The sequence below is a fragment of the Phodopus roborovskii genome, unplaced genomic scaffold (assembly GCF_943737965.1).
Source record: "Phodopus roborovskii unplaced genomic scaffold, PHOROB, whole genome shotgun sequence".
NCBI lineage: Eukaryota > Metazoa > Chordata > Mammalia > Rodentia > Cricetidae > Phodopus > Phodopus roborovskii.
Window position 1 is genome coordinate 17,164,488 of NW_026126558.1, and position 27,903 is coordinate 17,192,390.

At 44.1% G+C, this 27,903-nt stretch overlaps 1 protein-coding gene across 1 annotated transcript; it reads right to left on the reverse strand.

Moving 5' to 3' along the window:
* Positions 1-448: 448 nt before the first annotated feature.
* Zfp1 (ZFP1 zinc finger protein) lies at positions 449-27,718 on the reverse strand. Its single transcript, XM_051201765.1, has 4 exons — positions 27,559-27,718; positions 8,066-8,119; positions 4,249-4,375; positions 449-1,838 (listed from the first exon to the last, which is right to left on the reverse strand). The coding sequence occupies exons 2-4, from the start codon at positions 8,078-8,080 to the stop codon at positions 769-771; spliced, it is 1,212 nt and encodes a 403-aa protein (XP_051057722.1). The 5' UTR covers positions 8,081-8,119; positions 27,559-27,718; the 3' UTR covers positions 449-768.
* Between the last annotated feature and the right edge of the window lie 185 nt (positions 27,719-27,903).

The following is a 27,903-nucleotide window of genomic DNA, read 5'->3' on the forward strand; positions in this document are numbered from 1 at the left end:
ACCTCAGACCTCTGCATATTCATATAAAGAATGTGCTAGAAAATCTTCAAGCCCAGAAGCAGGCTAAAACTCTAACACTACTGCTTTTTCTTTAGTGACCAGGCAGCTCCTTAACACTGATCACACCGATTTGTATGATCGGGCTGCAGAGGGAAAGCGGCTACATGCTCCTTTCAAGTCCATCATCTTTTCCTTTGGACAAATAAACACTGGGTTGGAAAAGGACTGAGACATCCATGATGCTGAGTATGGGAAACCTTGTTTGCTGTGATGCAATTTCATAGATGAGAATTTCAAATTCCCAGTAGCCATTTAAAACAATTAGTTTTGTGGCATACATATCCTTAAATACAAATGTTTATATAAACTTTATTTCTCCTTCTAGAATATTCAGTTGATTAAAGATTTTTCAAAAGTCACTGTGGACAGGGGAATGTAGATTAGTGGTAAAAGAAAAACTTGCCTACCATAGGCAACACCCTAGGTTTGAATCCCAGCAGCACAAAAAGCCATAAAAGCTCATGGAAATAGAGCTGGGTATGTCTATTTACAATTGGATCTGGAGATGTATGTACTGAAATACATCCATATGGATACTAACTTTCAGTATAATAGTCTTATGGTATCCTTTTTTAAGTTTTTGAGTTAGCTTGCATATCAATGTGATTTCCCAAATTCCTTCACAATATCTTCATGAAGGTTTCTCCCTCATTGGGAGAATTCTGGTTTGGTGTTTTGCATGGTACAATCGGACTGTAGCCCAAGGGCCTACCCTGTGTGAACCCTCTGATGCACACTGAGTCTAGACTTCCTGCTGAAGGCTTTCCCACACTCAGCACACTCATAGGGTTTTTCTCCTGTGTGGATTCTCAGATGTAATCTAAGAGTTGATCTCTGGCTGAAAGTTTTCCCACATTCAGTACATTCATAGGGTTTTTCCCCAGTATGAGTTCTCATATGGATGATCAGTTGTGAGTTCTGGATAAATGACTTTCCGCATTCACTGCACTCATAGCGTTTTTCCCCTGTATGAATTTTCTGATGTATAATGAGGTTTGATTTCTTAAAGAAGGTTTTTGCACATTCGTTACACTCATAAGGCCGCTCTCCTGTGTGAATTCTCTGGTGTGTAGTGAGTTCAAACTTCTGAGCAAATGTCTTTCCACACTCATTGCATCCATACGGCTTCTTCTCCATATGTGCCCTCTGGTGCACAATAAGGTTTGACTGGTGGGTAAATGCTTTTCCACACTCAGGGCATTCAAAGGGCTTCTCTCCGGTATGAATTCTCTGATGTTTGATGAGGTTTGCCTTATGGGAGAAGGTTTTCTTACACACATTACATTCGTAGGGTTTTTCTCCTGTGTGTATCCTCTTATGGCTAATGAGGAGCGACTTGAAGGAGAAGGCCTTGTCACAGTAATTACAGACAAAAGGCTGAACCAAGTTCTTAATTTTCTGGTGTTTAAAGATGACTTCTTTATGGCTGAGAACCTTTCCATTCCCATTACATTCAGAGTATTCTACTCCAGCATGGGGCTTCTCTTGCTTCAGATACAAAAGGGGTTTCCCAAATCCATTGCACTCCTCACCCTTCCTTCTTACACAGCTTCTACTACTCAGTAAGTCGGAATTACATTTCAAAGTTTTTTCATATAAATCATATTTATAGGGAACCTGTGTTAAGGAAACAAAATCTGTGTTCAGATTTACTGTCTTTCCAAAAAGACTGCCTCTTTCTTCAATTGGTGGTTGGTTCTTGAAAGTGATAAGTGGCTTTGCCTGCTCATCTGGGTCTCGGGGGTCCTTCTCCACCTGGTCGTCAGCCCTCCACACTTCTAGGACAAAACACAGTGAAAGGCACTTAAGACTTCTTCGTTAACACCACACATGCACCCATCGTAGAGCTAACTCTGGTTTCAGAGCCAGTCTTTCAGCATTTAAAAAAAAAAAAAAAAAAAAAACCACAATGCAAACTTTTTTCATCTCATAAGCTTTGAGAGGGAAGTAAATATATGTTGGAGGGGTGGTATTTCCTGATGAGAAAATGACCTTTATGTGAGTAGAAAAAGCCAGGAAGTGATGTCACCTCCTTTGATACCTGCACTTGGATGAGAGAGTTTTAGATCAGTCTGGTCTACAAAAAGTGAGTTAAGCAGACGAGTCTGAGTTTAAGGCTAGCATGGGCTATACAGAAAGGGTCTATCTCAACAACATTCTTTCTCCCGTGATCACAAACAAAAGTAAAGGTGGGCATAAAACGACATGGGAAAGACAGTAATTCAGCGATGAAGATTTTTTTGTTTTTTGAGACAAGGTTTCTCTGTGTAGCCCGGACTATCCTGGAACTAGCTCTTCTAGACCAGGCTGGCCTTGAACTCAGATCCACCTGCCTCCTGAGTGCTGGGACTAAAGGCATTCACAACCACTGTCTGGCTTTATCGATGAAGATTTTATAGTACCCTCAAGGACGATGAACAATTAGCCTGGTTATGTTAAGTGAACAGACTCGGGGAGAACAGAGGTTAGTAACTGACACTCAGTTCTAGATGACAGTAATATACTGGCATGGGTCTAGTGCGCTCACTTATACTACTTTTCACACTTTTTAAAGACTGGGTTTCACATGTACATCAGGCTGGCCTAAAACTTGCAGCAATCTTCTTTATATTATAGGCATGTGTCACAACAATGGGCCCCTAACTTTTTTTTCCCCATTATGTGTGGGTACCTTGTTTGTACATATGGATGTGTACCATGTGTATGTTTAGTACCCACAGAGTCTGGAAGAAGTTGTCAGATTCCCTGGAACTGAGGTTAGAAATGGTAATCAAACATCTCAAACCCAGATACGGTTAGTCTTACTATACTTTCAAGAATAGAATTAAGGGAGGTTACCATCCAGCATTCCTATGGGCTCTGGGGATCCACTTGTACAATCTCTCAACCCTAAAAGTAGCTCATTAAAATCTTTTTAATGGGACTGGAGAACGGTTTGGAGGTTAACAGCATTGACTGTTCTTCCAGAGGACCAGGGTTCAATTCCCAGCACACACATGATTTCAATGTTCTCTTCTAGCCTCTTAAGGGTACCAGGCACACACATGGTACACAGACGTATTGGCAGGCAAAACACCCACACATAAAATAATTTTAAAAAGATGTATGTATATGGGTGTTACATTTTCAGTGTACACAGAGGCCAGAAGAAAGCATCAGATCCTCTGAAATGAGTTACAGAAGGCAGCCAGCCTCCATGTAAATGCTAGGAATAAAACATTCAGCCAGCACTGAGGTATCTCTGCAGCCTACATCACCCCTTTTTTGAAGATATCATGTCATTACATAACCCTAGCTAGTCTGGAACTCTACATGTAAACCAGGCTGGCCTTGAACTCACAGAGATCTATATGCCTCTGCCTCCTCAGTGTTGGGATTAAAAATGTGCAGCACTATACCCAACTTATACCTTTTACTTATTTTTGTGTAGTATGTGTGAGTGCACAAGCATGCATTACCATAACATGTGTGAGTGGAGATCAGAAGACAACCACCTTGGACTGGTTTACTACCTCCACCAATATGGGCCAGAGGGATCAAACTCAGAACATGGAACTTGGAAACATCACCTTTACTCATTGAGCAATCTCACCAGTCCAAAAAGACTTTTTAAAAAAATGTCTGTATGTGAGTCTGTGTACAGGTACAGGTGTCATCACAGCTAGAGCTTCAGATCCCTTGGAGCTAGCGTTTCAGGTGGTTGTGAGCTGCCCAAAATGGGTAATGTGAAGCAAACAGAGCCCTCTGCAAGTCCATACAGTATATACTGTTGACCACTCAGTCAACTCTCCAGCCTCACAATATAACTTAGCAGTAAGCATGTCTCAAGAGGCCTGCAGAGACAGACTGCAAGCCTCTGAAGACGCAGGTCTAACTGGCACACACCTTTAATTCCAGCATCCAGGAGAAAGAGACAGGTGGGTCTCTGGGTTCAAGACTACCCTGGTCTACAAATTGAGTTCTGGGACAGCCAGGGATGTTAACAGAGAAACTCCGACTTGTATAACAAATCTCACAGCATATACCTTTAGCCTAGCACTGGAGTGGAACAGTTTAGAGGCAGGTGATCTAACTCAAGACCAGCCAAGGCCACATAAGAGAGAGCCTGTCTTAAATCGCTCCCCCTGTGAATTCTGAACTGACCATTCTAACTATGTAACTCCTGCCACTTCCCTAGGCTGTCCTTACCCACTGAGAGTAAGTTGCTGTAGTTCTCCAGCATTACGTCCATGTATAGAATCCTCTGAGAGGGGTCCAGTTGCTCCCACTCCTCCTGGGTGAAGTCCACAGTTACATCAGTAAATGAAACCGATCCCTGAAATGACATTTTTCTGAAGTGATTAGCTTTGGAAGATGCACAAAGTATACATGAAAAATTATTCTTGCCACATTGTAAGCCATTCACCATGACACCAACTGTGCTACTTGTTCGTTTTGTCACAGCTCTAACCCACGAAGACAGGTATAGTGGTACATACCTTGAACCCCAGGGTTTGGGAAGTAGAGGCAGACAGATTTGGTTTGAGGCCAGCCTGGTAACCATAACAAGTTTCAAGACAAATGCATTTGATTATTCTGATTCACCAATTGTGAGAGACAACAGCTGTGACTCCATATAAAACCTTTGACAATTTGTGAAAAAGGAAAATGTTGCTGACCAGTTCCTCTTAGCATCTCCAAATAAACTGACAAGAGAAAAGAATGAGCTCCACGACAAAATTAACAGCTTCTAGCATCTCAGGATACAGCGAAGGACAACAATTAAACCCAGTGGTAAAACTGACTGGCTCCAGATGTCTTAAAGTTTCTTTTTGGTTTTTCCTGGAACTAGCTCTAGTCTTGGACTTAGAGATCCACCTATCTCTTCTGGGATTAAAGGTGTGTGTCACCACCGCCCTGCTCAGTCTGAATGTTTCTATGTGTGCCCTGGAAGATCTTCTCTTCAGCAGCCACAGAGCTCAAGTTGTGAGAAAAACAAACAACAAATTCAAACCAAGGTGCTCATTATAAAGTTGGCTGAATTACAGCATAAATTCAAGCCTTGGAGCGTGCTGGAAGTTAAAGTCAGGGCCCTAACTGGTAAAGAACAGGACCCTGTAACTTGTGACGGAGATGTGTGGGAAACCTATTGATGCTGAGGACTTCAAACCCTCAGATTCTCAAGGATTTCTTACCTTAGAAGTGGTCTCTCTACCCCTTGAAATACTGCCTTTCCCCCCTTTGACTGAAGAAATTAATCCTTCTTTGTTTGCTAAACCAAACAATATTGACAACCGGGACCCACCAATAGTTCCCTCTAGACCTATGAACAGACTAAAGGTAAGCAGGCTCCTAGAGGCAAGATTGGAGTCCAGAAGGAGGTGCTCTATACTGCTGAAGAGCTTCATTCCAGCAGAAGTCTGGGGAATGTTGGGAATGGATTTGAAGGCTGTGGGGTAATGGTGGAAGGAACATAAAACTAGATCAGGCTGAGTTTATTGATATGGGCCTTCTGAGTAGAGAGTCTAGGTTTAATATGGAAACTCAAGAGTTGTTAAAAAAAACACACACACATACACACACACACATATGTGTCATGAGAGGCAGTGGTGGTGCATGCCTTTAGTTCCAGCTCTAGGGAGGCAGAGGCGGGTGGTGGGTCTCTGAGTTAAAGGCCAGCCTGATCTACAGAGTGAGTTCCAGGAGGAGTTGGAGATGCCTGAAATCCCTGAACTTGATGAAAGGATTTTAGGGTTCAGGAAACTGCAATGCTATAGTGGGTACAATATGTAAAACCTAACCCTCCACAATGGGAAGGCCCAAAAGACATGCTCCACACCAATCCTATTAGATGCAAAATGGTGGCAGGGGCATCAGCATATCTGAAGAGCTCTGTTGTTGCCCTTTTCCCTTGTGCCAGACTGTAGGGTGGGGGTGCTGCTGCTCAGGTGGATGAGCGAAAAGCAATGGGTTTAATCGGCCCCCAAATAGCAGGGACCAGTAGCAGCATCCAGTCGCCAAAGGCAAGGTGATTGTAGTTATCGTAATGGGTAGCATAGGCAGAGTGATTTTTATGGTGGCATGAACTTTGGTACTGGCTAATCAATCACAGTATTTCCAGGCATAAAAGAGAGGCCTACTGATTTTTTTGAGCTGTATGAGCAGAAAAATTTTCAAATGAAGGAAAGGCTACACTGTATCATGGTAAAAGGGAATGTGTTAATCAATTTCCAGGCATGGCCAGGTTCCCCTAAGGGTCTCCCCTAAGAGTTTTACTGTTAGTCTTTCTCTAGTCCTGTCTCATAGGGATCTATAGCCTTTTACTCTGGGGAGAAAGGAAACAGACTTTCTGGGGTCTGTTGGATACTGGTTTTGAACTATGATTCTGGGAGATCCCAAAAAACATTGTGGCCCTCCAGTTAAAGTAGGGACTTATGGAGGCCAGGTGATTAATGGAGCTTTGGGTGAAGCCCAACTCACAGGTTCACTGGGTCCCTGAACTCATCCTAGGGTTATTTTCCACAGTCCCAGCCAGAATGTATAATTGGGATAGATATACTTAGAAGTTTGCAGAATTCTCACAGTGGTTCCCCGATCAATACAGTGAGGGAGGGCTATTACCGTTGAAAAGGCTAAACAGAAGCTGTAAGATTGCCAAGGAATATGGCAAATCAGAGTTTTGCACCTCCGGAGGAACTGTGGAAATGAGTGCCACACGCAAAGACTTAAGAAAGACGCAGGAGTGGTGGTTCCCACACTTCCCTTCAACTCTTATCTGGCCAGTGCAGAAGACAGACGGACTGTGGAAAACAACAGTTGACTACTGGAAACTCAAGTGACTTTGAGTGCAGCTGCAGCACCAGGCGTGGTACCCTTACTTAAGGAGAGCAACACACCTCTAGTCCCAAGCTCTTGGCAGGAGGATTTCTGTTGAGTCTGCCTCAAGTTCAAGGACAGTTTAAAACTCAAGAAAACAAACCTCTTGATAAAAAGTAAAGAATAGGCTGGGCAGTGGTGGGACACACCTCTGATCCCAGCATCCAGGAGGCAGAGGCAGGCAGATCTGTGAGTTCAAAGCCACTCTGATCAACAAATTGAGTTCCAGGACACCCAGGACTGTACACAGAGAAGCCTTGTCTCAAATAACCCAAAATAAATATAGACTGACCATGGTACTATTACATAATTCATTAAAATAATCAAATCTAGAATACTGGCCATGCCAAATGCTAGTGAGGATGTGAAGCATGTTTTCACTCATTGATGGTGGGACTATATACACTTCACTTGGAAGACAGTTTAACAGTTTCTTACAAAATTAGTCATGCACCCACAAAAACCTGCACCTTGGAAGCAACCAGGCTATCCTTCAAGAACTAATATACTGGACTGGAGGTGCAGCTTGGCAGATACAATGTTTGCCTAGAATGTTCTATCCCTAGCACCAAAGAAACTGGGCATGGTGTGACATGCATGTCATCCCAGTTCAGAAACTCAGGGTCATCATCTAAATCTGGGAGTCATAACCCCTTTGGGGTGGAATAGCCCTTTCACAGGGGTTGCCTAAGACCATTAGAAAACACAGGTCTTTATATTCTAATTCATAACAGTAGCAAAGTTAGTTATGAAATAGCAATGAAAATAATTGTATGGCTGAGGTCATCACAACATGAGGGAACTGTGTTAAAAGTCACAGAATTAGGAGATTGAGAAACCACTGCTCTAAATACATAGTGAGTTTGAGGGTTGCCTCTGCTATGAGACCTTTTCTGCTACCCCCTCAAAACAGAAGGGGCCCCCAAAATGGCAAGAATGGATGAGGTGGTTTTACTGAATTTGGAGCTCAGCTTTCAGAAAGCTCCAGTAATCCTTTCTCTGCCCTCATAGTGCTAGAGATGTGTGTGGGGCAAACCCTGCTAGGATACAAATTCGGGTTCTCACCACTGAGCCATCTTTCTGGCCCAAATCTAACTCATTATATACTTCCTAACACTACAAAAACAAAATAAAAAACCAAGTGACTTACCTGGGACCCTGTCATTTTCTGTGGTTGGGGTGAAGGCACAGACACACAAAGGCACTGGAAGAAGAAAGGAACTTGTTATTATGGACCTGACCGGCCTGGCACCCAGAATGTTCTGTTTAGAGATCCTACATACCCCCGAAAAATACCCCCTCTTCAGAAAAAGCATGCTGGAAATATCTACTTTTGTTTTTAAGAGTTTTATTATGTATGCATGTATGCCTGCATGCCAGAAGAAAGCACCAGATCTCATTATAGATAGTTGTTAGCCTCCATGTGGTTGCTGGGATTTGAACTCAGGACCTCTGAAAGAACAGTCAATGCTCTAAATATCTCAGCCATCTCTCCAGCCCCGCAATATCTACTTTCAACCAAACACAATGAGACAGACTAAAAAGGACAAGAGACAAAACAGAAACCCCAACTGTTAGTATTCAGGCATCTGTACTGGCCTGCCCTTGGGGTCCTGACAAGATACACCCTCAGCTGAATCCACTAAGCACTACCTGCACACACATTCCTTATGTTCCCTTATAAACTGCCTTTCTCTTTCCCTCTCTCGACTCCCCCACCCCACTGCTCCTGTCCCCAGAGGCAAGTCTGTCTCTCCTTTCCCATCCCCCCACCCCAAACTCTCCACTCAAGCTCTATTGCATAATGGTGTCTTTTAACACCACCATCAACTCCTGAGGCTGTCAGGTAAGGAATTTAAAGCCAACTGTTTTCACATGTAAAAGGCAAACATGAATGAACAAATAAGGAAACTTCAGCAAAGATGGGAATTAGAAGAAAAAGAAAGAAAAAAAAAAATCCAGGTGATATGGAGTATGTATTTAATCTCAGAGGCAGGCAGATTTCTGAGTTCAAGGCCAGCCTGGTCTACAGAGTGGGTTGCAGGACAGCCAGGGGACTACACAGTAGTGGCTGTTAAGGTTTGGCTATATGGTGAACCCCAGCTGCTGGGTTCAATCACTGACAAGTGACTGAACCATGAGGGCCCCCTTCATCTATGGATTAACCCACAATGGTCTCTCACAGTGCCATCGGTAGAAAACAGGTGTGGTTTAGAGAAAGCAGCTTGCCAGGGCGGTAAGCCTTGTCTCCAGCCCCCTCCTGTCTTCCTGGTTGCCAGGAAGTAAGCAGAGGTGAGCAACCCCTGCCATGTGCTCCAATGCCACTGTTCAGTATCACTTTAGATTTAAAGAGAAGGGATCAATGGACCACAATAATCTCTCCTTTTTTGAGCCGCTCTTCTCAATATCTGCCACTGTGACAAAAACTAACTGAACAAAGGTAGAGGTTCTTATGCATAAGGCCTGGGGTGGAGCCTTAAAACAGTCCCTTGCAAAGGAATTGAACAGCAACGAAAATGACATTAAAACATCTGAGAAACAGTAAATTTAATTACTAATCTGCACTTTACTTTTTGAGATTGGGTCTCATCATCTAGCCCCAGCTAACCTCAAATTCAAAATCCTCCTACCCCAGGTTCCAAATACTGGGATGGCAGGAATGAGATACAATCCTGATGTGCATTAAAATGTTTACCAGAAAACAAGTTTACAGTTCATGACCTTTGGTCATTCCTACCCCTATTCCCACCCAAACCTTGAGTGCATTAACCCAATGCAAGCATAAGGATGGAAACAAAAAGTTAAGAGCAGAAAGCAATAATTCTCAAACAATGGAGAATGCAATGGAACCAAAGCTGGTATGTGGAAAGATGAATACTACTACCAATAACACCAACCAACTGGCCAAGGAAAAGGACAAGGGAACTTGACAAGCTGAGTTCTAGGTCAGCCTGGCTACACAAAGAAACCTTGACCAACTACACAAAAATCTAAAACGAAGCAAAAAAGAACACAAAATACCAATATCTAGAATGACCCAGGGCACATTATTATAGTTGCTGCAGATATTAAATTTTTCTTTGGGAGCTAGAGATGTATGACTTAAGAATACTCACTGTACTCCCACCGGACCAGGGTTCCATTCCCAGCACCCTCCTAGCAGAGCACAACTGCTTGTAACCCCAATTCAGGGGAATTGAATACCCTCTTCCAGGTCCCTCAGGTACCAGGCATGCATGCAGGCAAAACATCCATCACATAAATATTTAAAAAAAATTTTAAATGTAAACTGGGTGGTGTTGGCACATACCTTTGATCCCAGCACTCAGGAGGCAGAGGCAGGCAGATCTGTATGAGTTCAAGACCAGCCTGGTCTACAAGAGCTAGTTTCAGGACAGCCTGCAAAGCCATAGAGAAACCCTGTCTTGAAAAACCAATAAATAAATAAAATTTTAAATGCAAAGAAATGAAGGGCTGGTATAGTGGCATCTTGTCACTGGCAAAGCAAGAAGCCACTACAGGGTGGAGAGACACTCAGTGGTTAAGAGCACTTCCTGTTCTTCCAGAGGACAGGAGTTCAGTTTCCAACACTCATGTCAGACCTTCACAATCACCTGGAATACTAACTTCAGGGGATCTGATGCTCTCTTCTGGCCTCTGAAGGAACCAGCACACATGGGGTAATCAATACACATGAGACGAAGTCACACATAAATGAAAATAAAAAAAAGACTGGAGAGATGACTCAGCAGCTAAGAGCACTGGCTGTCTTTTCAAAGGTCCTGAGTATAATTCCAGCAACCAAATGGCAGCTCACAACCATCTGTAATGAGATCTGGTGCTCTCTTCTGGTCTACAGGTATGCATGTAGGCAGAACACTGCATATAACAAATAAGGAGGTGGGCTGCCCAACCAGAGGCCATGCCTGCCAGAAGACCAGGAAGGCCACTGCCCATGGACCTCCCACACTTGGTTCCTTTAGCACACACCCCTATCCCTTTCCCCTTCTGATGCCATATCCCAGTCCCTGCTGGAATACCAGCTTCCAGAACTCCTGCCCCCATCTCAGGCAGGGACCCTCTGCTCAACAAGTGACCACACCAGCCACAACTAGCTCCCAACTCAAGTGGAAATCCCTGCTCAACTACAGGCCACACTGGCCAAGAAGACCAAAAGGGAAACAGAAACCAAGGAACAAAACAACAAAAACAAAACCAGGAGTGTCATGGAGACCTGTAATCACCACCAACCCAGATGCCTAGACACCAATGTAAGAACACAACAGCAAGAGCAATATGGCTCCACCGGAGACCAGCTATCCTACCATAACAAGCCCTGAATAGTCCAACACAGTTGAAGCACAAGAAAATAGGTCCTTACAGAACTGAGTAAATCTCTTAAAGAAATCAAAGAAAAGACAAACAAAAAATTGAGGAAACCAATAAATTTCTTAAAGAGGAAAAACAGTTGAAGGAAACAAGAGTGTTCAATATCTGAAAATGGAAATAGAACCAATAAAGAATTCTGGAAACGCAAATCTGGGTACGTGAACAGGAACTACAAGATACAAGCATCACAAGTAGAAGAGATGGACCTAACTGATATCTACAGAACATTTCACCCAAACACAAAAGAATATACCTTTTTCTCAAGACCTCACAGAACTATCTCCAAAACTGACTACATTGGTCACAAAGCAAGTCTCAACCCATACAAGAAAACTGAAATAGCCCCTTGCATCCTATCAGACCACCATGGATCCAAGCTGGATTTCAACAACAGAATCAATAGAAAGCCTACAAACTCATGGAAACTGAACTCTAATGAATGACTACTAGGTCAAGCCAGAAATAAAGTGTAACACAAATACTAAGTGACCCAGAGACTGATATTGGGGTTCAAACTTCAAGCAGCAGGTAAGAAAAGCAAAGCAGCCTGGCTCTAGCTTCTTACCCCTACCCCAGGCTGAATAGGCTGATCCTGTCTCCACAAGCTCTCACCAAACCTCACACTGTAAGCTCTCGGTGTGGCTGGAAAACAAAATGCCTGTCTGAGACCTTGCTTCTGTCATATATACTTCTCTAACATTGGGATTAAAGGTGTAAGCTATAATTCTTTTTTAGATTTATTTACTCGTATGTAGATCTGGGTGGCCTTGGACTCACAGGATATATATACCTACCTCTTAATCCCGGGTCCTAGGACTGAAGGTGTGTACTCTCACCTCCTAGCTTCTGACTGATAGGATTAAAGGTATGTGCCTGGCTTCTATAGCTTGTGGCTGGCTTTGCTTTCTGAATCCTCAGGCAAGCTTTAATAAATCATAAATAGTATATCACTACATTAAAGACTTAGAATTCAGTGAAATTTATTGCATAGAATACCCAAACTCATGGGACACAATGAAAGTGGTGCTAAGACGAACTGCCTACCTGGAAAATTGGAGCAACCTCATGCTAGCAACAGCACACCTGAAAGCTCTTGAAGCTCTTGAACAAAAATCTTGATAATCAAGATCAGATACATAATTTAAATACTCCTATAATCTCTAAGGAATATAAAGTCATTATAAGTCTCCCAATCCCCCTCCCCAAAAGCCAGATGGTTTTAGTGCAGAATTCTACCATACTTTCAAAGAATAGCCAATGTCATACTCCTCAAATTATTCCACAAAATAGGAACAGAAGGAACATTGCCAAATTCATGTTATGAGGCCACAGTCACTCTGATACCAAAACCACATAATGATTCAACAAAGAGAATTACAGACCAATTTCCCCTATAAATATAGATGCAAAAATAATAAAATACTTGAAAACCGGGTTCGAGAACATATCAAAATAACCATCTACCATGATCCAGTAGGCTTCATGCCAGAGATGCAGGGATGGTCCAACATCTGAAAACCCAGCAATGTAATCCATCATCATATAAATAAATTGAAAGAAAAAAAAAACCACACAATCATCTCATTAGATACTGAAGAAGTTTGACAAACTCCAACATCCTTTCATGATAAAAGTCTTAGATCAGGGATACAAGGGACATTCCTAAACATAATAAAGGCAATTTACACCAAGCCTATAGCCAACATCAAATTAAATGAAGAGAAACTCAAAGCAATACCACTTAAATCAGGAAGACAAGGCTGTCCACTCTGTCCATATCTATTCAATATAGTACTTGAAGGTCTGGCTAAAACAATAAAACTGAAAGAGATGAAGGGGATACAAATTGGAAAGGAAGAAGTCAAAGAATCATATTTGTAGGTGATATAATAGTATGCATAAGTGACCCCAAAAATTCTACCAGGGAACTCCCACAGCTAATAAATACCTTGAACAACTGGGATGGATAGAAGATTAACTAAAAAAAAAAATCAGCCCTCCTATGCACAATGACGAATGGACTGAGAAAGAAATCAGGGAAACACTCTTCACAACAGCCTCAAACAATATAAAATATCTTGGGGTAACTCTAACCAAGCAAGTGAAAGACACATGACAATAACTTCAACTCTTTGAAAAAAGAAACTGAAGATATCAGAGGATGTAAAGATCTCCAATGCTCATGGATCAGTAGAATTAATGAAATAAAAATGGCTATCCTACCCCCCCCAAAAAATTGACAGATTCAATGCAATCTCCATCAAAACTCTTAACGCAATTCTTTACAGATTTTGAAAGGACAATACTTCATATGGAAAACCAAAAAACTCAGGATAGCTAAAACAATCCTGTACAATAAAGGAACTTCCAGAGGTTATCACCATCTTTGATTTCAAGCTGTACTACAGAGCTATAAAATAAATAAATAAATAAATAAATAAATAAATAAATAAATAAATAAATAAAAAACCCTACATGGTATCGACATAAAAACAGAAAGTTCTATCAATGGAATTGAATTAAAGACCCAGACATAAATCCACAAACCTATGGACACTGACTTTTGATAAATCAGAAATAAACAATAGAAAAAGAAAGCATCTTCAACAAATGGTGCTGATCTAACTGGATGTTGGCATATAGAAGAATGCAAATAGATTCATTATCTATCACCTTGCATAAAACTCAAGTCCAAGTGGACCAAAGGCTTCCAACATAAAACCAGACACACTGAACATGATAGAAGAGAAAGCAGAGAATAGCCTTAAACACATTGGCACAGGAGACAACTTCCTAAACAGAACACTGATAGCACAGGCTCCACAATAAACAATTAATAAATGGGACCTCATGAAACTGAAAAGCTTCTGTAAGGCAAAGGGCACCACCAATAGGAGAAAATAGCAGCCTATAAAATGGGAAATGATTTTCACCAACTCCACATTCAACAGAGGGATAATCTCCAAAATACATAAAGAATTCAAGAAACTAGACATCAACAAACCAAACAATGTTCAACATCCTTGCATCAGGGTAATGCAAATCAAAACTACTTTAGGATTCCATCTTACATCTGTCAGCATGGCTAAGATAAAAAAAAAAAAAAAAAAAAAAAAAAAAAAAACAAGCGATAGCTCATACTGGTGTGGGTATGGATCAAGGGGAACACTCCTCCATCGATGGTGGGAATGTAAACTTGTACAGCCACTATGGAAATCAATATGGTCATTCCTCAGAAAATTGGGAATCAATCTACCTAAGATCTAGTTATACCATTATTGGGTATATACCCAAAAGAGGCAGCATCCTACCACAAGGACAATTGCTCAACTATGTTCATAGCAGCTTTATTCACAATAACCAGAAATTGGAAACAACTTAGATGTCCCTCAACTGAAGAATGGATAAAAAAAAAAAGTATATTTATTCACTGGAGTATTACTTAGCTGTTAGAAAAAAAAAATGACATCATAAAAATCATCCCGAGGGAGGCAACCTAGATCCAGAAAGGCAAACATGTACTCACTCGTAAGTGGATATTAGCTGTAAATGATAATTACACTACAATCCACAGACCGAGAGAGGCTAGGTAATAAGGGATGATTCATGGATCTCCCTGGGAAGGGGAAATAGATTTTACAGGTGGAATGGAGATGGGAGAGGAGGATGAAAATAGAAGAATCAGGTGAGGGAGAGAGAGGCAGAGGGAATACAGGGAGAGACTGGAAAAAGTGGGCATTTGGGAGCAATGTGGAAACCTAGTGCAGTGTAAACTTCCTGGAACTGATGAGAATGACCCTAGCAAGGTCTCCTAGTAATGGAAGATATGGAGCTTGAACCAGCCATCTTCTGTAACCAGGCTAGGCTCCCAGTGGTGGAACTGGGACACCAAACCAACCCCAAAACCTTTGACCTACAACCTGTCTTGCCTGCAAAATGTATTTGGGACAATGGTAGCTTAGAACTTGTGGGTATGACCAACCAATGACTGGCTTGAGGCCCAAACCCTAAGAGGAAGCCTATGCCTGACACTACCTGGATGGCTAGGTCCTAGGGTAGAACCAAACAAAACTGATCAAAAAAAGAAGTCAACAAACGATCCTGCTATACTCATAGATCTGGGCTATAATGGCTACTCTTGGTTGTCAACTTACTATATCTGGAATGAGAGTAATCCAGAAATGGAGGGTACACTTGTGATCTGGGTCTTGAGGCAAGAAGGGAATATGCCGTTGATCCAGACCTTGAGGCCAACTAGATGACACACCTTTAATCTGGATCGTGCCTTCTGCGGAAGCACAGTGTTAGAAGGAAAGGGATGTGTTCATTTCATTCTTCACCCTTGTCCTCACCTTGTCAGCACAACTTCCTTCACTGGCATGGGAACCTACTTTGAACCCAACACATAGAGAAGACTGGCTGAGACACCCAACCTAGCGGGACTGAGAAACCACTAAATTCTTGGACTTTCTATTCACAGCCAGTCTTGTTGGGCTACAGCCCATAAGTCATTCCAGCAAATTCCCATACATATACATATACTATATATACATATAGAGAGAGGGGGAGGAAGAGAGAGAGTCAGTCTCTAAGTTCTATGACTCTAGAGAAACCTGATTTATTTAGGTACCTAGCCCAAACATCATCAGAAAGGCTTCCTCCAGCAGCTGATGGGCGCAGGTGCAGAGACCCACAGGCAAACATTAGGTGGAGCTGTGGGAATCCCACAGAAGAGGGGGGAGGAAGGATGCAGGAGCCACTGGGATCAAAGACACCAGGAGAACATGGCCCACAGAATAAGCAGGGTTCATATGGGCTCAGAGAGACTGAAGCAGCAATCACAGAGCCTGTGTGGGTCTATGCTAGGTCCTCTACACATACATGCCATAGTTTTTCAGCTTGGGGTTAATGCAGGATTCCTAACAGCGGTGGTGAGGTATCTCTTGACTCTTTTCCCTGCTCAGGGGATCTTTTTCCTCCTACTGGTTGCCTCATCCAGCCTTGATGAGGGTTTATGTCCAGTTTTATTCCATCTTGTTATGCAATATATCCAAGAGGCCTGCTCTTTTCTGAAGGGAAACAGGAATAGTGGATCTTGGGGAGAGTGGAGGTGGGAGAGGGGGCTGAGAAGAGGGGAGGGAGGCTGTGGTCAAGATATATAAGAGAAGAATAAAGAAAAAGAAGAAAAAAGTCCTAAATATACAAAAGAAAAAACATTCCATTTCTGATGGGAGATGCCATTATGTATGTGTTTCTCATACTGGTTAATGAATAAAGCACTGTTGGCCAATAGGAAAGGAAGATAGGAGGGACTAGGAGACAAGGAGGAAATAGGAAGTAGGAAGGAGGAGTCAAGATGGAGAGTCTGGAGAAAGCAGTATGCCGGCTGGCTCCCCGGAAGAGAAATACATAGATCAGCAGAAATGGGTTAATACTTAAGACAGAGAGCTAGCCGATAAGAAACTAGTGCCCGGCCAACAGATTATATCAAATACAGAGTCTCTGTGTGTTAATTGGGGCTGACGCTGCGGCCGGACAAGACCAGCAGCGGGCGGGCGGAAAAAACCGTATTCCTTACACATTTCCAGTAAAATACTTCACAGAAATAAAGTTAAAACTGCTTTACAAAAATTAGAAAAATTGATGAAATGGCTCCACACTACAATGACTGACCACACTTAACGCCCTGAGTTTGTGGTAGAAGGAGAAAACCAAATCCTGCAAGATGTCCTCTGACTCCCATCCAATAATCACACACACACAAAAACTAATAAAGTCAATTTTGAATATTATAAAATGCTGCTAAAAGTTGACAATAAGAAAGAGACAAATGGCAAGGGCCACAGGAAAGCCTGATATCATAAAGGCATATGAGACGGTAGGACAGGCCTGATTTCCCAACTGTATTCTGGTTCTAAGAAGCAAGGTTTGGCCGCACATGCATCCTACTGTAGCCCTATCCCCACTCCCTTCGAAGCTTGAAAGGAACTTTTCTTCCCTGAAGCTTTTCCAGGCAGACTGTCGGCACCTGACCCATGTAAAGCATTCCTGGTGGATGTGCCAATAGTGAGCACCCATGTGAACTGGACACTAACAGACCACCTTGATGTGCATTCATGAAAGCTGGGGTGGTTATTCACACCTATAATCCCGGCAGTGGGAAGGCCGAGGCAGGACCACTGGACCACTGCCCTGAGTTCAAGGCCAGCCTGGGCAACACAGTAAGATCTATCCAGACAAAGTAAGTTCCAGTTAGGTCACTGTGAGCTAGCCTGGGCTTACTGTCTCAATAACAAAAAAACAAAACAATATTCATGCAGAAACCCCACCATGTAAGAACATTTGCTGTACACCTGTGCAAGCCACGTGTCAGACTATATGAGCTTTACTCATTGCTGTCTGAAAGAACAAAGAGCCTCTCCATGTGCTGTCTCCCAAAAGCTCTATCATAAGTTCCAGGAACCTCATTTGGATGACAGTACTGGCCTTGTCGTAATTTCTACCTGAGCTGAGGGATGGCCACATAAACAGTTCTAAGGTCTCCTCCCTGCCAGGCCCTGATGCCTCCACACAAGTACAGAATTTTGGTTCTGCAACAACACCAGGAACCTGAACTTTAGCAGTGACCCTTACTGCCCTTTCTTCAGCCTAAGAGACAACATCAACATTCTCTGGGAAAGGCAAGTGTGTTGGTTGATTTTCTCTCATTGTTGTGACTAAATACCAGACAAAAGCATCTTAAGGAAAGGGTTTAGTAGGGTTCACATTGAGTATAGTCCATCATGACAGAGAAGTCATGGCGGCAGCATGAGGCAACTGATCTCAATGAATCCCCCATCAGAAAGCAGAGATGAATGCTGACTCCCTTGCTTTCTCCTGGGTCCCTGGCCATGGGTAAATCTTTCCACCTCAAACTAATGCAGAAATTTCCTCACAGACATGCCCAGAAGCTTGTCACCTAGGTAATTCTATACTTATCTAGTTAACAATATTAACCATCAAAGTCTACCACCTGACAACCTGACAAACATTACTTTTAAGCCACAATTTCCATCTCTTGTCCTTATCCATGGCCATCTCATGATACAAAATGCATTCATTCGCTCCAATATCAGAAGTACCCATTTTCTTTAACAGTTCCAACACTGTTCAAAAGTTTAAGTGCAAGCCAGGCGATGCTTTCAACCCCAGCACTTGGGAGGCAGAGGCAGGCAGATAGATCTCTGTGAATTTGAGGCCAGCCTGGTCTACAGAGTGAGTTCCAGGACAGCTAGGACTACACAGAGAAATTCTGTCTTAGAAAAACAAACAAAATCCAAGCACCAATACACAATGGCACAGGCAAACATTCCCATTCTAAATGGGAAGAATAGGTTAATAACAAGGAAAGATTATGCCAAAGCAAGACCTAAACCTAGCAGACAAACAACAAATCTGCAAACTCCATGTCTAGCATCTGAGGCATGTGTAGAAACCACCCAGGCTCCAAAATCACTCCTATCCTTGCAGTTCTGCCAACTGTAGCACATGACCAACTTTCTTCAGCTGGAGTCCTCCAATCCTGTCATCTCTAATATCCTGGGATCTTCACTGTAACTTAGTAAAGAAACTGCTTATATGACTGCTCCATTGTTGGGGGAAAGGTTTTATTGTACCTAAGAGAGAGAAAATACCCAGAGGCATCTGGAGAAGTCTGGAGCAGAGAGAAAGAGAAGCAGACTGGACATGACCAGGGCTATCCATAGGAGAAGAAAGAATAAATAGCAAGGGATAGAGAACAGAGAAAGCATAGGGACAGGGGGAAAAAAAATCTTTGCTATTATAAAGAGAATAAAATAACAGATCACAAATATAGAACCAACAAAAATGGAGGACTGGTTGCATGTACCCATTCATAAGTAAAACTCAGCCTGGAAGCCGGGCAGTGGTGGTGCAAGCCTTTGATTCCAGCACTCGGGAGGCAGAGGCAGGCGGATCTCTGTGAGTTCGAGACCAGCCTGGTCTACAGAAGCTAATTCCAGGACAGCCTCCAAAGCCATAGAGAAACCCTGTCTCCAGAAAGAAAAAACAAACAAACAAACAAACAAAAAACCTAACCTCAGCCTGGGTATCTGGAAATTGCCAAATGGCATCAAACATATTCCTACGACCATATAAGGGAGGTGGGAAGCCTAAGAAGGTGAGAAAGGGGGATGGTAGAACAGGCTTTGCAACATGTAACAGGTACTGTGTCACTGAGGGAGACTGGTGGTCACCATGGACTATAATATGCTGATAGGTGTCACATATGCTGATATGTTCCCTCTGCCAGAGGTAAGGGAAATAACTCATTTTGGCAGATAGGAATGTTGGCTTTTATCTGTCAGAAACCCTCCTACAGTCCAAGTTGAGTTCATTTTTGCCTATTTGGACAACTTTTGGAGTTTGGGGAATCAGGAGTTTCCTGTGGGCCTGACAGTAAGGATTCAAGCATTATGCTGGCCTGATCCTGTCACCTGGCAGAATCAGACAATACCTGGGCAGCCCAGGGGCAAAAGGCCCCTTTAAAGGAAAGACCTCTGCCCACTTATGCTCTCTTTCCCACTGGTCCCCTGGGGCAGGCAGGACTTTTCCTGTCTCCCTCTTCTCTTCTGTCCTCTCTCTCTGTGTCTCTTTACCTCTTTTCTCTTTCCTCCCCCAATCCCTCCCTTTCTAATAAAACTTCTCACTAAACACTTTCTGCCTGGCATATTTGTCCCTCCACCTCGGTCACCCTCACCTGCCATGGAATCCACCAAGGTTCCTCATGCTTTATCAAAACACTGACAATCTTCATAACTTTCCACCATGGCCACATTGCTTGGCCTCGGAGGCCTTCCAGAAACTTGGCACAAGCCTGCATGAACTCCTTACTCTTGCATTTATTATACCTATACCACAATACCAAAACCTGGGACCTTTACTAGCGGAGGGACTTTGCCCCTAGCACACTTTCCCTATTACCTCGGTGCAGAACAGGTCTCCCTTAAATGGTACTTAGCTCTTGTTAATTGCAGCTGTTTTCTCCGCATCTGCTTTGTTGCCTACATCTTTAAACTCCCACTTTCCCCCAGAAAACCACACAGTTTTGCTATCTTTCTGCTGTCTCCGACATTAAACTGGGATAAGAGCAGTGAGCAGTAATCTTGATATAGTCTGAATATTATCCAGAAGACTGAAAAATGTCTGCACCTGATAAGCCTCTCTGCCTATGCAGCAATCCAAATCAGACCAAATCAAACCAAATTAGAAAAAGCTCACATCTAATGGATACAACGCTCCCAGATGGCCTTCCAGCCCCTCAGAGACAAGACGGGAGAGTGGAAAACCACATGTCTATTTTCTGGGGAGCAGATTAAATACCCTATGGGAGTGGTCTTGAGCATCTCTGGAGGAGAGGTCATCATTTGTTGGGCTTTCTGAGATGCATCAGAGTTTGGAGAGAGATAGGGGAGGGGGCTTGGGTGGAACTTCCACCAGAACATTCCAGACTCTTTGGGTATGTGGATGCCATGGGCTGGGGTGAGGCATCCACCATAACAAAGATGGCATTGGAAATTGAACCCAGGTCCTCTGGAAGAGCAGCCAGTGTCTTAATCACTAAGCCACTTCTGTCCCCATCCTGTCTTCAGGCATCCTCCACCAAACAAATTAGTCCACTACCGTTGAATTCCGTCTTAAATCAGATTCTCAGGATATTGAGAGAAGGCAGCCCAGTTCTTGGACAGAATATGATATAAATAACCTCCAGCCCCATTTCAGAGAAGTCCTTGTCTCCCTCTGAAACTTCATTAGCCAGAGGCCTTCACTATCTGTGTTCCTCTTCCCTTCTCTCTCTTTAAGGATTCATTTTTAGTTTTGCTGTGTATATCTATGAGTATATACCCGTGTGTGGATGCCTGAAGAGGCCAGTAGGAGTTGTATTTCGGGACCTAGAACTATAGGTGGTTGTGAGCCACCCAGCATGGTTGCTAGAAACTGACCTTGTGTCTTCATCAGCAAAGCAGGAAGCACTCTGAACTGCTGAGCCGCCTCTCCAGCCCCTTCTCTGGGCATTCTGGTCTTCTGAACCCCAAACAGAAAGGTCCACTTCATCCTGCTTACACCAAACTCTTCCACACTATTTCCACAAACCAATCCCAAAGGTCTAAGAACCACCTGGTCCAGTTTTTTTGGCTTAAGAGTGAAGCATCAAAACCTATGTCAGGACAGCCCCCCAAAAGATAAATATTCTGGTCTACAGAGTTCGAAGACAGTCAGACTACACATAGAAACCCTGTGTAAAGAAAACAACAACTACAAAAACCAAAACCAAAATCAGCTGGGGCAGCCATGGCGGCACACGCCTTTAATCCTAGCACTAGGGAGGCAGAGGCAGGAGGATCTCTGTGAATTCAAGGCCAGCCTGGTCTACAGAGTGAGTTCTAGGACAGCCTCCAAAGCCACAAAGAAACCCTGTTTCAAAACGGCAACCCCCTCTCACCCCCAATAAAACCAAAGGTACACCACTGGCTAAACAGCTGAAAATTAACATAGCTGTTATGGTGGAGGTTCCACCCAAGCCCCCTCTCATATCTCTCTCCAAACCCTGCTGCATCTCAGAAAGCCTGCCAAATGATGACCCCTCCCCCAGAGATATTATGGTAAAGCACATGGGGGACCTTGGCAGATTCCATGGCAGGCACCAATGTTATGATAAAGCTTGAGGGGAACCTGTCGTGGGTTCCATGGCAGATTCCATAACAGGCAAGGATGACTGAAGTGGAGGGACAAACACTCTGGGCAGACACAGTAAGTGAGAAATTTCATTGGAAAAGGAGGGGGAGGGAGGAAAGAGGTAAAGAGAAACAATGGCAGAGAGAGAAGAGGGTGACAGGAAAAGTCCTGCCTGCCCCAGGGGAACAGCGGGAAGAGAGAAGCGGAAAAGAAAGAGTGGGCAGGGCCTGTCTTTTAAAGGGCTCCTTCGCACCTGCATGCAGACTACGAAATCATGGAACCCTGGGCTGACCAGGGTACTGCCTGAGTGCATTCTGCCAGGTGACAGGGGCAGGCCAGAGTAATGTCTGAATCCTTACAAAGACCACTCTCTGAAACTGTCCCCAGAAAACAGACTCGTGGTTTTCTGGTCTCACCTGTCTCCTCTCAGGTGGGGTTGAAAGGATGAAAATACAGCCTAACTCTCTTAATGATCACTAAAAGTTAGAAATTTAAAAAAAGTCCATCAGCATGTATTTAAAAATCATCTTAGCTACATGCAAGGCTCAGGAAAAAGAAAAACACATGAAATAGCTTGGTCACAATGACTGGTTTCTGAAAATTATTATTGTTATTCTTAATCACCTAGTTTCTGAAGAATGTTATCCATAATAACAGTCTGGGAACTGTTATGGGTCATCCTGTCCACAAAGAAAATTAATAACTAAAATATGGGACTCATAGCAAGAAGGGAAAAACAGAGAAAACAAGAGCTTCTGCCAATAAGATATAGATAACTCCCTGACTGGAAAATACTTTCTCCCAGCCACTCAAGGACAAGGCCTGCTGGTTCTTGAGAAAGAAAAAAAAAAAAAAAAAAAAAAAACCTAACCTTGCAGGTGTGCTAAATCTCTGTAACCTAGGAAACCTTACTAATCATCCAAGTTTTGAACTATCCCATGCATGACCTTGCTTTTAGGCCTAGTGAAAGTAACTGGCTAGCTTTGAAACTGGCCTTGTTAGCTTTGATGTAAATCATATAAAAGCTGCTCAATTCTGCCCTCAAGGTCCTCAGTCCTCTACCCCTGCGTGGCGTATGACTGTGGACCCCAGTGCACTTGGAATAAAAATTCCTCATTTGTATCGAGACTGCTTCTCATGAGTGTCGCCTGAGTGGGAGTGTGAAGGACTTTCAGGATGGGGACTGGAAGGCCATCTGGGAGCTTTGTATCCTTGGTCTGATTTGGATTGTTGCATTGTCGCAGAGGCTTATCAGGGTGTAGAAACTTTTCACCTGGAGGTCCCACTGAGGGGGCTGTTTTCCCTCGCCACACCTGCTCTCTGCCAGGCTAAGACCGGCTTTCAACTGGGCAATTTTCCACCCTCTATCTTGAAATTTTTCTGGCGTGAGAACCAATGAACGGAACCTCCATATGTCCACGGTTTCTGGATACTGCGTTCCCTCCCTTCCCTTTTAGTAGCCAGTGTCTCACAGCACTAGTCTGGTTGGCTAGGGTCACAGCACCTCCAGATTCCTGCCCTGACCTTGCTGGCCCCCCAACTCTGCCTGCCAACCCCAACAGCGCCACCCCGCCACATGTTTCACTCAGTGGCCCACACTCCTCTCAGCCCTCCCCCCATCCACCTCTTCCTCCTTACCCGCCTTCCTGTCTTCCCTTTCCCCCTACCTTCCACGGCACCTCCTTGTCTCCTCATCTACACACTGACTTATACGAGACCTAGCCTCCCCACTGGGAGCCAAGGTCCTGGCCACCCATTTCATTTCTTAGCACCAGATACTGATTAGAAAGCAATTTAAAAGGCCCAAGAGGGGTCACCAAACTCCCTCACAGGAATTGGTGGAAATGGCTTTTAAATTTTTCAATGTCCTCCCAACAGACAAGGCCATGCTCCAAGCCCAAGCCTTCTTCCCAAGGGGAACGAGGGAAGTCAACCACGAAGGTCCATCCCTCAACCCAAGCTCAACAGTTTCCACAGCCTATTTTGACAGGCCAGCCCACAGGGTCCTCCAGATAACAGCACCCACACCAGCTCCTGGGGCGTCACCATTAGTACCACCTCTCCACCCAACAACTGGAATCTGTTTTCCCAGGATGTCCCAATGAAGGACATGTCTGCTCTGCCTCACTCATTCACTCTAACCTCTTCTGTACTACCAGGACACTTCTCCATTCCCTTCTTTCTGGCAGTTATCTCCCTTCCCACAGCAAGCTCCATTCATAGGCAGATGATAACAATCTATTTTGTTTCTCCTAGGAGCCTGCCTTCTCTGCCTCCTCAAGGAACAGGTGTCTGAGGTCTACAAGATGGCACCTGACCAGATGCTTCTTCACTCAGACCTCCTGCTGAGCGTGATCCCACTGATGCCTGACTCCCCTCTTCCCCACACACATCCCTTGTCAGCAGGAAGAAGCCAGACATGAACCAACATCCATACATCCAGAGCCTGGATGTTATGATGGAAGCTTCACCCCAGCCCCTGGCATCCAGAGTCTGGGATGTTATGGAGGAAGTTCCACCCAAGCCCCCTCCCCTATCTCCCTCCAAACCCTGCTGCATCTCAGAAAGCCTGCCAAATGATGAAACACCCCCCCCCCAGATACTCAAGGCCACTCCCACAGGATATTTAAACTGTCCTGTCTCTCTTTCCCATCTCTCTGGGGGACTGGAAGGCCATCCAGGAGCATTGTATCCATTAGACATGGGCTTTTCCTAATTCAGTCTGATTTGGTCTGATTTGGATTGCTGCATCAGTGGAGAGGCTTAACAGGGTGTAGAAACTTTTCAATAACATCACACCCAGCTATGACACTCCTGACCTGCCAAACTGCCAAGAGGTGGTAGTGTACATCTTTGATCCCAGCATTTGGGAGGCAGCGACAGGTGGATCTCTGTTGAATCCTGGTCTACACGGTGAGTTCCAGGACAGCCAGGACTACACACACACACACACACACACACACACACACACACACACACACACACACACACACACACACACACACACACACACACACACACAGACACACACACACACACACACACACACCTGTCTCAAAAAAGCAAACCAACCAACCAATCAAAAAACTCCTAATCTGCCAATCCTTAAATTATGCTACTTTTCTCCTTGTGACAGAAAAATCAGAATTTGAAAGGGGGAGCTAAGACCATGCCGTGCCCTTACATCCATAAAGCTCATGGTCCTTTGAGCACATTTCTTATATTTTCAGTTGTGAGCCTAGCCTTTAACGGCTGAGCCATCTCTCCAGACCCCTTTGAGCACATTTCTATCCTTCCTGCCCTAACTGAACTTTTACAACTTCAGCAATTAAGTATTTAAGCTATGTGTGGGCCTTTGGTACTACATGCCCACATAACCATTTGAAAAAAAAAGGGTTATTAATACTCAAAAAGCTCCCTATGAAACAAAGGAACTGACGTTATCCTACTAGAAGCATTGATGCTACCTCAGGTGCAGCCATTACTCACTTGGAAGACAACTTTCACCAGCAAAGGAAACACCTGGCAGAGAAAGCCAACAAGTGGGTGCCCGGGACAGCTGAACCAGATAGAATACTGACTGTCCTAACAGACCAGTCTTTGAGACAAGATCTCCACCTCCCAGAACTTTAATTAACATAAGTGGCTCTTGGAAGAGAAAAATATAGGGCTGTAGAGATGGCTCAGTGGTTAGCACTGGCTGCCCTTTCAGAGGTCTTGAGTTCTATTCCCAGCAACCACATGGTGGCTCACCACTGTCTATAGTGGGATCAGATGCCCTCTTCTGGCCTGCAGGCATACATGCTGATAGAGCACTCATATCTTTAAAAAAAAAAAAAAAAGATAAAATACAAATGGCCAATGAAAGTGTTCAACCCCACTAGCCACGACAGATACTCAAATCAAACTACACTGAGATTCCATTTCACCCTAGTCAAAATAGCAGTCATTAAAAACAAACAAAACCAGAAACGTGGGCAAGAATGTGGATAAATGGAACCCTATACTCGGCCAGTGGGAATGTACCAGTCCAGCCACTATGGACGTCAGTAAAGAGGTTTCTCCAGAAACTAACGACAGATCTTCCATGTGACTAGGCTATACCACTTCCAGGCTTGTAACCTAAAAATTCCCACATCACAGACACACTTGCACACAACTGTTTCTTTGCAGCATTATTTACAAATAGTTGTTATGAACCAACACAGGTAGGTGTTCAACAACAGAGGAATGGATAAAGAAAACATGACATACATACATATATAATGGAATCCTTTTTTTCTAACTCATTTTTATGTTTGTTTGTTTGAGACAGGGTTTCTCTGTAGCTTTCTGGAGCTTGTCCTGGAACTCGCTCTGTAGACCAGGCTGGCCTCGAACACAAGCTGATGACCTGCCTCTGCCTCCTGAGTGCAGGAACAAAAGGCCTGTGCCACTACCGCCCGGCTTGTAATGGAATTCTTAAACTTTTCCATGTTCACGCACATGTGTGCACGTATGAGTGAGATAACAACGTTCAGTTCTCCAGTTCTCTCCTACTATATGGGTTCCAGGATTCAAACCCTGATTCCCAGCACTAGTGGGAGGTGCCTTTACCTACTGATCCCTCTCACTAACCCAGCAGAATTTTTTCAACCATAAAGAGGAAGGAAGTCTTGTCATTTGCAGGAAAATGGATGATACTGGATATAATCATATTAAACAAATTGCTCTCAAATATCATGTTTCCTCTGACTTGTGGTTCCTAGATTTTTATAGCGATGCATAAAATCATGTAAAGAAATGAAACTGGGGGGAAAGGGAACAAGGGGAAGGGAGGGTTGAACAAAAGCAATAGGGACATATGGAGGGTGTATGCGTAATATACCGCATAGACCTGTGTGAAAACTTAAAAAAAAAAAAAAAAAGTAAAAAACGGTAACTCTAATCAAGAACAGGTGAAGCTAGGCTTGTACAGATCTTGAGTTCGAGGTCAGCCTGGGCTACATGGCAAGCTCCAGGCTAACCTGAGCTACCCAGAAAAACCAATCTTAGAAAAAAAAAAAAAAAAAAAAAAAAAAAAAACCGAAAAGTCTTCACACTGGGACTGAAACCGGAAGTAACGGGTAGACGCAATTATTCCGTGAGGATGCAACTGGAAACACCAGGCATCATGAGGGACTCCAGGAGGCTCTTGGAGCCCGGTAAGATGGTAGGGGGCGTGGCCAGCTGACCTGCCCCCACAGCCTCGTGGAGGGTCACGATCGCGCTTGCAGGGCTCCCGGACTCGTTCCCGGGTGGCCTGAGCCCAGCGATGCTCGGGAAAGGCGCGTCTCCTGACAAAGGGAAGCTGGAGCCCGGCACCTGCCCGTCCTTCTCCGACCCGGCACTCGTTCGCCGGGTGCAGCCCACAGGGACCAACTCAGAAGGGCTCGAGGCCCGAACCCCCGCCCGGGGGTCGCTATGGCCCGCGACGCTCCCACCCTGACACGGACACGACCCTTCTCTCGGGCCCGCGCATCCCAGGCCTTGTAGACATACCTGAAGGCTTAGCCTCCACTCGCGGTTCCGGGTCACGAAGCTCGTGGAGAAGGGGGCCCTGTCACCCACTCGCGACTGCAGGTGGGGAACCGCGACCGCCAGTGCATTCGCGCAAGCGCGCAGACTGGAGAGCGGGCGGCCCTACCCAGAGTCCTCGGAGCAGTGAACGCCGGTCGCAGAACTACAATTCCCATACGCCTCCGAGCCGCGCTGCTATGGACTATGGGAAGTCTGCGCCTTGTGTGTTGGACAGGGAATACTTTCCAAGTTAACTGTGGACTGTGTTCTGCTCCCAGAGAGAGTGCAATCTATTTCCTCCTTGTATGCGATTTAAAAACCTTGGTT